The sequence below is a fragment of the Diabrotica virgifera genome, chromosome 3, assembly GCF_917563875.1.
Source record: "Diabrotica virgifera virgifera chromosome 3, PGI_DIABVI_V3a".
NCBI classification, from domain to species: domain Eukaryota; kingdom Metazoa; phylum Arthropoda; class Insecta; order Coleoptera; family Chrysomelidae; genus Diabrotica; species Diabrotica virgifera.
Genome location: NC_065445.1, coordinates 247,189,205 through 247,200,830, shown reverse-complemented (window position 1 = coordinate 247,200,830; position 11,626 = coordinate 247,189,205). Strand labels below are relative to the sequence as shown.

General features: G+C 32.0%; 2 protein-coding genes across 3 annotated transcripts; one reads left to right on the top strand and one right to left on the bottom strand.

Annotated features, from left to right (window-relative positions):
• Window positions 1-5,768: 5,768 nt before the first annotated feature.
• LOC126882465 (putative nuclease HARBI1) lies at window positions 5,769-7,290 on the top strand. 2 transcript variants are annotated; one of them, XM_050647427.1, is made up of 5 exons: window positions 5,769-6,244; window positions 6,504-6,700; window positions 6,763-6,895; window positions 6,947-7,102; window positions 7,157-7,290. In XM_050647427.1, exons 1-5 carry the CDS (start codon window positions 6,002-6,004, stop codon window positions 7,181-7,183), a joined length of 756 nt encoding a protein of 251 aa, XP_050503384.1. In that variant the 5' UTR covers window positions 5,769-6,001; the 3' UTR covers window positions 7,184-7,290. The 2 variants fall into 2 exon arrangements, with proteins under 2 accessions (XP_050503384.1, XP_050503383.1); XM_050647426.1 differs by having other exon boundaries at window positions 6,947-7,191.
• Window positions 7,291-9,276: 1,986 nt separating this feature from the next.
• On the bottom strand, window positions 9,277-10,780 carry LOC126881655 (uncharacterized). Its single transcript, XM_050646033.1, has 5 exons — window positions 10,407-10,780; window positions 10,125-10,322; window positions 9,739-9,807; window positions 9,629-9,679; window positions 9,277-9,564 (listed from the first exon to the last, which is right to left on the bottom strand). The coding sequence occupies exons 1-5, from the start codon at window positions 10,641-10,643 to the stop codon at window positions 9,298-9,300; spliced, it is 822 nt and encodes a 273-aa protein (XP_050501990.1). The 5' UTR covers window positions 10,644-10,780; the 3' UTR covers window positions 9,277-9,297.
• Between the last annotated feature and the right edge of the window lie 846 nt (window positions 10,781-11,626).

Here is an 11,626-nt window from a genome sequence, read left to right as displayed (position 1 = left end):
TCATGTTGAGACTGCTCAGAATTTGGGTTGGCGCTCCCGTTTATTGGAACTTGTTGATAGTCTGGGAAAATTATCGAAAAAATGCCATTTTTGGGAAAAATTATTTACCAGCTATTTTATTGCTAAAATCGAATATTAAGATTGCATATACAGTGCGTCCATAAAGTAACGCATAAATTCATTATTTCGTAAACCAGCGACATTAATGAAAAATCCTGAAACGGGTCGATTTTTATTTTTAGATTCAGATTTTTTGGCATATATATCATACTAGTGACGTCATCCATCTGGGCGCGATGACGTAATCGATGATTTTTTTAAATGAGAATGGTCATGTGATAGCTCATTTGAAAGGGTATTCAATTCTCTATTCACTAATATAAACATTTACCTAATTATTTATACAAGGTGTTCAAAAAACATTTTTTTAATTAAAATAATTGAAACAAAAAGAAGAATGTACGTAATTTATTTAATTCAAAATACGTTTTACTGTTGTCAGAAAACAGGAAAAAAATGTTTATTTGAGAAATAAATATTGTTTTTTGCTTAAATTCAATGTTAAAGCTGCCACCCACCTGTCGCTTGGCAGTTTGAACATTTCTTTTAAGCGAAAATCAATGTTTATTTGTCAAATAAAATTTTTTTCTGTTTACTGACAGTAGTAAAATGTATTTTGAATTAAATAATTACATTATATTCTTCTTTTTGTCTCACTTATTTTAATTAAAAAATGTTTTTTGAACACACTGTATAAATAATTATGTTAATGTTTATATTCTTGGATAGAGAATTGAATACCCTTTTAAATGAGCTATCATATGACCCCTATTCTCATTTAAAAAAATCATCGATTACGTCATCACGCCCAGATGGATGACTTCACTAGTATGATATATATGCCAAAAAACCGTAATTTAAAAATAAAAATCGACGTGTTTCGGGAATTTTCCTTAAAGTAACCAGTTTACGAAATAACGAATTTATGCGTTACTTTATTAGTAATATGGGGTATGACAAGTCCGCAGAAAGTGTGTTATTTTATTTATAAACAAATTAGCACTTCTAAATCTTCTTTATTTTTCAATTAGTGGTCTGTAACTCCTAAAATTTTTCCTTTGAGCCAAAAACACTCAAATAAAAATTCACCGTAATTTAGTTCTGCACAAAGTTATTTTTTTTCCGATTTCCTTCAACAAAAATTTTACTCAGAAAATCCGAGTTTTCCCAAAAAATCTGCAATTTTCAATTAAAATTTTAGGGAAGTACCTAATTATTTATCAATAATTAAATAATTGATGACATGAAAGATTTATTATAGTAGATTATACAGAGGGGCTAAATTATGGAATAAATTCATTTCTTTAAAACGGACGATTTTGGAGCAAAATCCCGAAAGAGGTCGATTTTTATTTTTAAATTACAATTTTTTGGCATATATTTCTTACTAGTGACGTCATCCATCTGAGCGTGATGACGTAATCGATAATTTTGTTAATGGGAATAGGGGTCGTGTGGTAGGTCATTTGAAAGGGCGTTCAATTCTCTATTCAGTAATATAAACATTATTATCATTAGGTATTTATACAGGGTTGCCAAAAAAAATTTTTGAATTAAATTAATTGGCGCAAAAAGAAGAATGTATGTAATTTATTTAACTCAAAATACATTGTACTGATGTCAGAAAATAGAAGAAAAGGTTTATTTCACAAATAAGCATTTCTTTTCGCTTAAATTAAATCACAAACAGCCTCCCTCCTACCTATTGGCAGTTTGAACATTTAATTTAAGCTAAAAGCAATGTTTATTTGCAAAATAAACATTTTTTTCTATTTTCTGACAGCAATAGAATGTATTTTGAGTTAAATAAATTACATGCATTCTTCTTCTTGCGTCAATTAATTTAATTCAAAAATTTTTTTGACCTCCCTGTATAAATAATGATATTAATGTTTATAATACTGAATAGAGAATTGAACGCCTTTGTAAATGAGCTACAACACGAACCCCTATTCCTATTTAAAAAAATAATCGATTACGTCATCACGCTCGGATGGATGACGTCACTAGTTTGAAATATATGCCAAGAAATTTAATTTAAAAATAAAAATCGACCTGTTTCGGGATTTTTCTCTAAAATCGTCCATTTTAGAGAAAATGAATTTATTCCATAATTTAGCCCCTCTCTGTATATCAGGAGACCGGCGACAATCTAACCAATAGTTTAGCAATAATTAAAATGTTAATTAAAAAATTTCGGTCGAAATAATAACCAGAAAGATTATGATACACCAGAATAACTATGATTTTCGTATAAAAAAGCACTATACCTATTCAACGTACCTTACAGGATTGAAATTGGACCATTTGAGCGGTCTCAGGAATGTTATAAAGAAACAATTTTTTGGCTTATAAACAAATAGAACCCCTCAGAAAATATTAGATTTAATTAAATTAAGTTAACGCTGTTGAAAAGGGCACGGCTTCTGTGTCCTTTTCGAAGAAAAACAAATTGAATTGCGAGGAGTGATTCCAGGTATAACCGGTCAAATTTGACCGGCATTTGCGACAGAGTTATAAACAACAGGATTTTAATCTTTGAACCATTAGATACCTTTTAATTCCGGTCCTCTTTGTACATACAAATTTTCATATCTTCAAGACACTTATAACAAAAAAGATTTATGTCACTGTCACCAAATAATTTAATTATTGATAAATAATTACTTCCCTCAAATTTTAGTTGAAAATTAAAGATTTTGTTTGGAAAACCCGAATTTCCGAGGAAAATTTCCGTCGAAGGAAATTGGAATAAATTATCAATGTGCAGAATTACTGTCAATTTTTATGTGAGTGTTTTGGTTTAAAGTTAAAATTTTCGGAGTTATAGAGCAATAATAAAAAAAGATTTCGGAGCGCTAATTTGTTTATAAACAAAATAGCACACTTTCTGTGGACTTTGCACAGCTATATTACTAATATAGGAAATCTTAAGATTTGATTTCAGCATGTCCAGCAATAAAATAGCTGGTAATTAATTTTTCTTGTTTTTTACTAATTTTCCCAGATTATTACCTTACATCTTTCATTGAGTTGATGATTCATGTTGTGGACATTCTCAATTATTATATTTCTAATTTAATACTATTCTATCTAATTCCTCAAAACAAGCAAATTTCAATTAAACCCAGCTATATTATAATACCTTTTGCTTTAGTTTTCCTTGCAAGAAATAAACAAAACACATCTAAACTAAACCTAACCTCGCTTTTGGCCATTCATTCATCTCCGTGTCAAATAATTTCGACAGTCGAAATTATAATATCAACACCCTTTTTAAAGTCGCTATTAGAGAGTTATTGCCACCGGGAAATAAAGGATCCTTTATTACAGGATACTTTAATAAAGGACAAATACACAGTATTTTACTGTGGACAAATACAGGACGGGTCTAAAAGAGTGGTATTGCAAACGCAGTTAAAGAATCTTTTATTTTGACAAATGACATGATATATTTTTGTAAATATAAAAATAACCTATAAAATTCCATTTGTCGATATAAATTAAAATAAGATAATTGAAGAGTAAAACGTTAAATTTAATTATTTTGTCATTTAAAGATGTTTAGAGAACAACATAATATATCCCATAATACTCATCGTTCAATAATATGGAAGTGCAATAAATTGGAAATACTATTTTAGGAGTTTTTAAATACTTTTGCATTATGGGTAGGTATATGTAATGGGGAATTTCTGGAGAATATATTATTAGGGAATAGTGGATATCCATTCCTCAACTACAACTACCGAATGACACCATTCCAGAATTTTCAGACAGAAGTTGTGTTTTTATAATCCATCACAAATCCCTTCAAGAATTGTTATTGAAAGAACATTTGGTATTGTGAAGAGATTTCCCATTTTACCATATGTAATGAGATGCAAGTTACCTTTTATTCAAAGAATAATATCAGCTTGTTCAGTTTTACATATTGCAGTAGTACATAATGGAGAAAACGTTGAAATACTGGCAAATGAGTGTGCTGTTGATATTGGTATAGAAGCTGTGGCAGTACATTTTCAACCAGGAGCTAATCTAATGCGACTAAATTGTGTGTGTGTTTGTTTAAAATTATTGTTCGACATTTAAAGCTAGCGCTTAAACTAATTTTATTTTTATTGGACTGCAGTTTGTTAATAAATTTATAAATAAATATAAATATTATATTGGTGACTGATTATAAGTATTTTATGATCACTAGCAGGTTTTAAATAATAAATTTATAAATATATACATACATGCTATTGGCGTTTGATCTTTTATCCATTATGGCCCTCTCTTTCTTTCTTTTTACCTCTGGATAACTAGTTATCAGGAAGTTTATCTGACAGATTAGATACTAATAGATATCTGACAGAGAAAAACTTCCCGTTAACTAGTTATCCGGAGCTGAAAAGACAGATACTAAGGATACTGTTATATAAACTTCCCAATACATAATTAGTTATCTGAAAATGAAAAGACCTCTAATCTGTCAGATAAACTTCCCGATATACAAAAAGATAATAGAAGAATTAAGCTTTATGCTGGTTTTTATTAATTTTTTTGGCAATGTTTAAATAAACAAATACTGATGGCATGAAATGGATCACGAACAAGGAGGAATGAAGAAGGAATTGGAGATTGTGTTTACCATTAAACGCATAAAACTGCAGTATCTGGGACATATATGATAAATCAGCACCGTTACTCCCTGCTGCAGTACATATTGCAAGGTACAGTCAAAGGTAAGCGAAGACCTGGTAGAGGGAGAATATCAATGGAACTATTTCGAATCGCAGCTAGCAAGATTACGATTGCTATATGATTTCCAACATTCGAAACGGATAAGAACCAAAAGAAGAAGATGGCATGAAAATGAAAGTGTATTAATACTTTTGATTAAAAACTTTATAGATTCTAATCTATAAAAGATTAAATTTTCAAAAATAAATACTTGAACCTTTGTTTTATTTTGTTAACCTGTTGTTATATATCTCTTGAATAGAACTCTATTTTGAATCTAGAATTTTAACAAATCCTAACTTTCATTAAAATGTATTGATCTTATATCTTCAATCTCTTATATCTTCAATAAATATTTATTTCTATAGAAAAATGTAAAATATATTGAGTTTAATAAATGAGTTACTGATATTTTAAGTCTTATCATTGTAATTAGTAACAATTTAAAATTATTTACGTAATATTCCTTTTTACAACTTCTTGTAATAACTCAAGCTTCAATAAAATGTTCTTTTCTATATTCGTTTGGGTCAAAACATCAATAATCTATATCTCAGAATATTACTTAGAGTTGTTTTTAATAAATAAAACCCAACATACAACTTTAATGATGAAAGTTTAATCAAATATCAATCCCACAATACATAAATTATCAATCCAAAGAAGCGACAAGATAAATTCAAAATACAAGTAAAGTTACACCTTTCTTCACATTTTTGACACGTTATGTCAAAATAAAGGAACTTTTATTAAAATAAAGGTGTCCTCTAATTTTCCTTAAATACAGGCGGCCTGTATTTTATTAAAAGACAAAAATAAAAGACGCAATACTGCGCATGCTTATATGTCAAAATAAAGGATCTTTTATTACAGGACCCCTATTCACTAACTTGTGTGAGTGGTCGTGTAGGAGTTCTCTCTCACAATTTTGCTTTAATGCGCATGTCACTCTCCTAAAATTGTAAAATCCGTATTCACGAAAATGTAAGAGAACGCTCATATACTCCTATGCGAGTACTCTACTGGGTAAAAGTAAGAGAATTGCTAAATTTTAAGAGAATGACATGCGCCGTAGAATTATAGTAGATGAAAGAAGGCCTATAAAATGAAGAATGTATATTGTATAAATATAGTTTATATTATGAAAGAAAGGTTAATGACATTTTAAAAAGGTTGTTGACTTTTATTTGTATTTGGTTTTTATTGTTTTTTAATGGATGATGACGATATAATAATGTTAATGTTAATCGACGATGTTGAAGAGGCGGCAGAACAAGCTGAAAATAATATACCACGTCTCTATTTCCAACGGGAAGACCCTTTTTTGATGTTATCTGAGGTGAATTTTATTAAACATTTCCGTCTCAATAAAGACAGCTTTATATATCTTTGCGATGAACTAACGCCATTTTTACAAGTTCGCCAAAGAACATCTGGTTTGGATATTAAAACAAAGGTAATAAATTTAATTTTACTTGATACAGTTAGGTGTCCATAGGCGTAACCAGGATGATCCTAAGGGGGGGGTTACATCTACCTGAAAGGGGGGGGTTACAACTACTGGAAATATCTGAGGGATATGATGTAAAGCGTATAGAGCTGAAAGTACATCCCAATGGGGGGGGGGGTTACAACCCCCAAAACCCCCCCCCTGGTTACGCCTATGTAGGTGTCTACTTATTATATTTTTGAAAATGACGAAACATTATTTTTAGTTGTTAGTGACCCTTTTATTTTATGGCCAAGGCAGCTACCAAGCAGTGACAGGTTCCAATTTTTTTTGTGGAATGAGTCAAAGCAGTGTTTGTCGATGCATTGAAGAAGTTACCAACGCTTTAAATAGGCCAGAATTCATTAGTAGATGGATCAGTTTTCCAAGAAATATTGAGGAACTATCTCAGCGGAGAGCAAGGTAGAAGTAAATGGAACTTATACCGATTTTAGAAAGTTTTCAGTTTGACTTCTCTTTTTTAGATTTTTTCAATCTACTGGTATTCCAGGGGGAATTGGGATCATTGATTGCACTCATGTTGCACTTGTACGACCAATCCAAGAGGAACATATTTTTGTAAATAGGAAAAACTACCATTCCTTAAATGTACAACTGGTAAACTATTTTACGTTTTCACTTTTTTTATTTTAAATTTCATTATTTTAGGTATGTGATGAACATCTTCAAGTAATGAATGTAAATGCTAATTTCCCAGGCAGTACACATGATGCTTACATTTGGGGGCAATCAAATATTTCAAATGTTCTCGAAAGAGTTTACAGAAGAGAACCTCAAAATAATTTTTTTTGCTTGGCGATTCGGGTAAAAAAATTAACACAAAATCTTGATCAGGATCTTTACCATTGTTTCTTACAGGCTATCCTCTACGACCTTGGTTGCTAACCCCATTGAGAAACCCTGCGCCAGGTGCAGAGGAACGATTTAATAACGATTTTAAAAGAATAAGGAGCAGGATTGAAGGATGCAATGGTGTTTTGAAAAACAGGTTTCGATGTTTACTTAAACATAGGGTTCTTCACTATCAGCCTCAAAAAGCAGCCAAAATAACAATGGCTTGTTGTGTGCTACACAATATTTGCATACATTATAGAATTCTCGAGCCTGACAGAGATGATGAATTCTTGAATGCAGATGTTGGAATAATTCAAGAAAACCTAGCTGCAGGAGCAGTGAATAATTTTGCGGCTCAGAATGATTTGGAAGCTGGAAGACTACTACAGCAATTAATTATTGATACCCATTATAATTAATATTTAAAAAAAATGTAATTTTTTTGCATTTGTACTCATTATAAGTACATTTTATTATAATTTTTTATATTAGAAAATTCAATATATAAATATGCTAAAGTGAAATGTTTTATGGATATTTTAATCCTTTTCTTGAGGTCTTCTTTTTAACTGGCCAGCATTCAGTGCCATACATCATAACTGGTCTTACAGCTGTCTTGTAAAACTTATCTTTGAGTTTCATTGGAATTTTTCTATCACACAACACACCGCTCGCTTCTTTACATTTCATCCATCCTGCTCTAACTCTACTGGATGCATCTCCATCTATTTCTCTATTGCTTTGCAGTGTTGACCACAAATACCTAAAACTATTGGTTTTTGAAACCATTTCACCAGAGATACAGTAGGAAAAATGAAAGAATACCCATGAACGAACATATAAAAAACGATGTATTTCCCGTCACCATGTCACACAAAAAATTGGCCAGCGCAAGTACATGTAATAATTATTGTTACATGTACTTGCACTCACTGGACAATTTTCTTTGTGACACGGTGACAGGAAAATACAGCGTGTTTTATATGTTCGTTCATGGGTATTCTTTCATTTTTCCGACTGTATTCTGTCTTTGACCTACTCAGTTTTAAACCTTTTTCCCTCGAGAGCTTGTCTCCACTTCTCAAGTCGCTGCTGTACTTCCCACTCAGTATTTCTTATCCGCACTACATCAAACATCACGGAATGTCATCCTGAAGGTCTCCGGTGATTTGGTCTAAAACCAATGAAAATATATACAGGTTTAGCACTGAGCCCTGATGCAGTCCTACTTTTAAATTTGTCAGCCTCTCCAACCCCTGTTCCAACACTAGTTGTCACTCCTTCATACATGCCTTTCACAAGACAAGTTTTACATACTCTATATTTTCTGTTCACCTCCTTTGGTGTTTAGTTCTTCATACAAGTTGCTATGCACTTCTGCCTTTTCCTTGTTCTCAAATTTCTTTCCTGTAGTTTTTCCAAGTATTTCCACAGCAACCTCTAATAATACTTGCCATAGTTCGTCATAAAATAATCTATCTGGGATTGATTACCGCCACTTTTATATGTAATTAGTTAGCTCTCTCATTGCCAGTTCAAGCATATCACCTCCAGCATCATTTCTACTTCCAAACCCTAGTCCACTGTGAACCCCTTCATATTCACTTTTTTCCTGACCAACGTGTGCATTAAAATCACCTCCAGGTATTACTCTCTCTTCCGCTGGTAAGTCTGGAACTATATCCCTAATTGATCATAAAATGCTTTTCTTTCGTCATCACCCAAACCTACTTAAGGAACATACACACTACATTCAGCAATTCCCATTCACAACAAATTTACAGTCATTATTCAGTAACTCGTTCTTACAACTTCTACTACTTTTTCTTTCATTTCGCTATCAGCAATTATGCCAACTCCATTTCTAGTGCTGCTTTTCCCTACACAGTTTGTAACCCTCATCCAACTCCTTCGCTCTCTCACCTTTCCACTTTGTCTCTTGAATACAAGCAATGTGCACCCTTCTTCTCTTAAGTGCACCCACTAAGTCCATGTTTTTGCCTGTTAGGCTTCCTACATTCCAACACCCTATCCTAATTTTACTAACCTGCAATGGTGTTCCCCCTGAGCTTAAGGTAAGCAATACAATGATAAACAAATAAATGGTCGCAGACTGAAGGTAGGTAGGTAATAAAATAGTAAAACAATAAAATAAAATTATGTATTTACATTTTTAGGTGTCTCCACCATACATTTTGAAACCTTTCCGACCGTAGGTGAGCCCTCATTTTTAACCCATCTATAAAATTTTTGTTTCTGTAGTAGGCTGCTTCAATATCATTTTTTTCCTTCATGGAAGCTAGATGTTTCTGACTTAGAGCAAGTGAAGTTTGTAGCCGAGCAGTCTTCGAAATTTTTCTAGGTGGTTGAGGTCTACCTTTTCCTTTTTTTTGTATTGGATATTCCAACGTGTAGTTGTGTTCCTGATATGCCTGCAATAATAAAAAATATGTTAAAAACTCTCAACGCTCATTTTTTAGTTGATTTGACTATTACCCCATTGTTTTTCTCTTCAGTGTCGGTCACAATCTTTTGGTCTACTTTTTCCTGGAAAGAAATTAATAATAGGTACTTTATTCTAAATAATCTTAAAGAGAAAAAGTTACCTTTTCACTATCCATCTCGGCAATATCATATATAACATCCTGAAGAGGAGTTTCTGTAGAGGGCAAGCTCTAAAACATATTTTGAACAAAAAATTAGTTTTAAAATATCATTTTACAGTAATAACTAATTTTAAGGAAACCCCAATTTTACTAGAATATATAATACAACGAAACACTTAGTATAAGGTGGAAAGCGGCACGGAATGTTTCATCAAATTTTATTTTATTAATATGTATTAAATATACTGGTTCAATTTTGAGCAGCTACTAAACTCGTTCAGTTAATTAAAATTAAATTTCTGTAGTAAAAACAGGCTTCAATTGAATTTGAGTTTTACCATAACAAAATTTGTACCTAGCAGAGCACAGTTATAAAAAGTACTTACTTGTTCTACAAAAGAAAATTCTAATGGGGTTTCTTCAACACCAATCCCATCAGTCTGCATAGGGCCAATCATGCTTAAAACCTCAGTTTCTTGGTCACTGAGACTGCTGGAACATGCTGGGCCTCCTCCCGTCATATTCCTGTGACGTTTTATGGCAGCATTTTTTGCCTTTGCATTTTTTTTAATATCTTGCCATGTCTGTGAAAAAAAAAAAAGAAATAAGCTGCTGATTTCAATAATCCTACTTGTCACAATTTCATTTTATTATATAAAAAAACTTACTTTTCTCCATTTTTTCCAATCTTTTGCTTGACCATTTGGGACACTATTTAAGTTTGTGGTAATTTCTTCCCAAAGTTGTTGGGCTTTTTTATATGTAAATGTTGCAGTAAATTGTCCCCTACGCAACTCTTCATGTTGCTCCATGTAAATAATTAATAATTTCTTTTGTGCCTCACACAACATTTTTTTAATAAATAACAAAGTCCTTAAAAGTATGGTATAGTTTATAAATAACATCGACCATCGACAAGACAAAAAACAACTAACCAAAAACTTTTCTTCTTCATTTCGTTTTATCGTGAATATGGTTGTGGCTATGCCTACAGTAGCTACATTTGAACTAAATAATAGGTCAAAGTTACTCGTTCGCTTTGGCAACGCTGGGTAAAATGTAGTAGACTCGCTGAATCATAGTGAATAGCGTTTTTTGGCACCATGTGAGCGATGACCGAGAGAGTACTCACACCGATGAGTTGTCGTGCACGAGCACTCTCACGAGTTACAGAATACGGCTCCAGGTCGACTTAAAAGACGTTGGCAATAACTCTCTATTAATTTCGATAGTCGCTATTTCATGACGTCACTTCGTTAGTTCAACTCAAATCCACAAGGCTCGCACAATCGCATTTCAACCGTCGCCATATTGAAAGCGACTTGTTTAGTGTCGAAATTTGATTTAGAATCAGGGGCCTGATCGTAAATTTTTCATCTTGCAGCCTGTCTCTCTCTCGGCTAATGATATAAAATTTTTAAGGTGTTTCTTAACTTCTGATTTATTTTTCATGAAATACGCGTATTCTCCTTTTCATGAACATTTTTCAGTGCGTCACAAATTATAGAAAAAAAGGTAAGTCCGTGATAATACACATTTATGACATTTATTCTAACGTGACATTTTAGTTAAATCTGACAGTTGTCAAATTTTATTTTCAATTTGGAATAAAACCAAATCAATTGTGTCTATTGCATTTATAAAATGGTATTTTCTTTCATTTGTATAGTCTTATAAATTGTACAGATTATATTGATAATAGTATTATTTTATTTAATAAATAATTATTTTTTGATTATGGCGCCATCTATCGACAACTAGAATAATCACCAAACTAGAATAATTACCAAAGTATTCACCGACGTGCCTTTTTTTCTGTCACATACAATTTAATGCGTTAGAGAGAAATCGAAAAACTGTGACGCACTGAAAGATGATCATGAGAAAA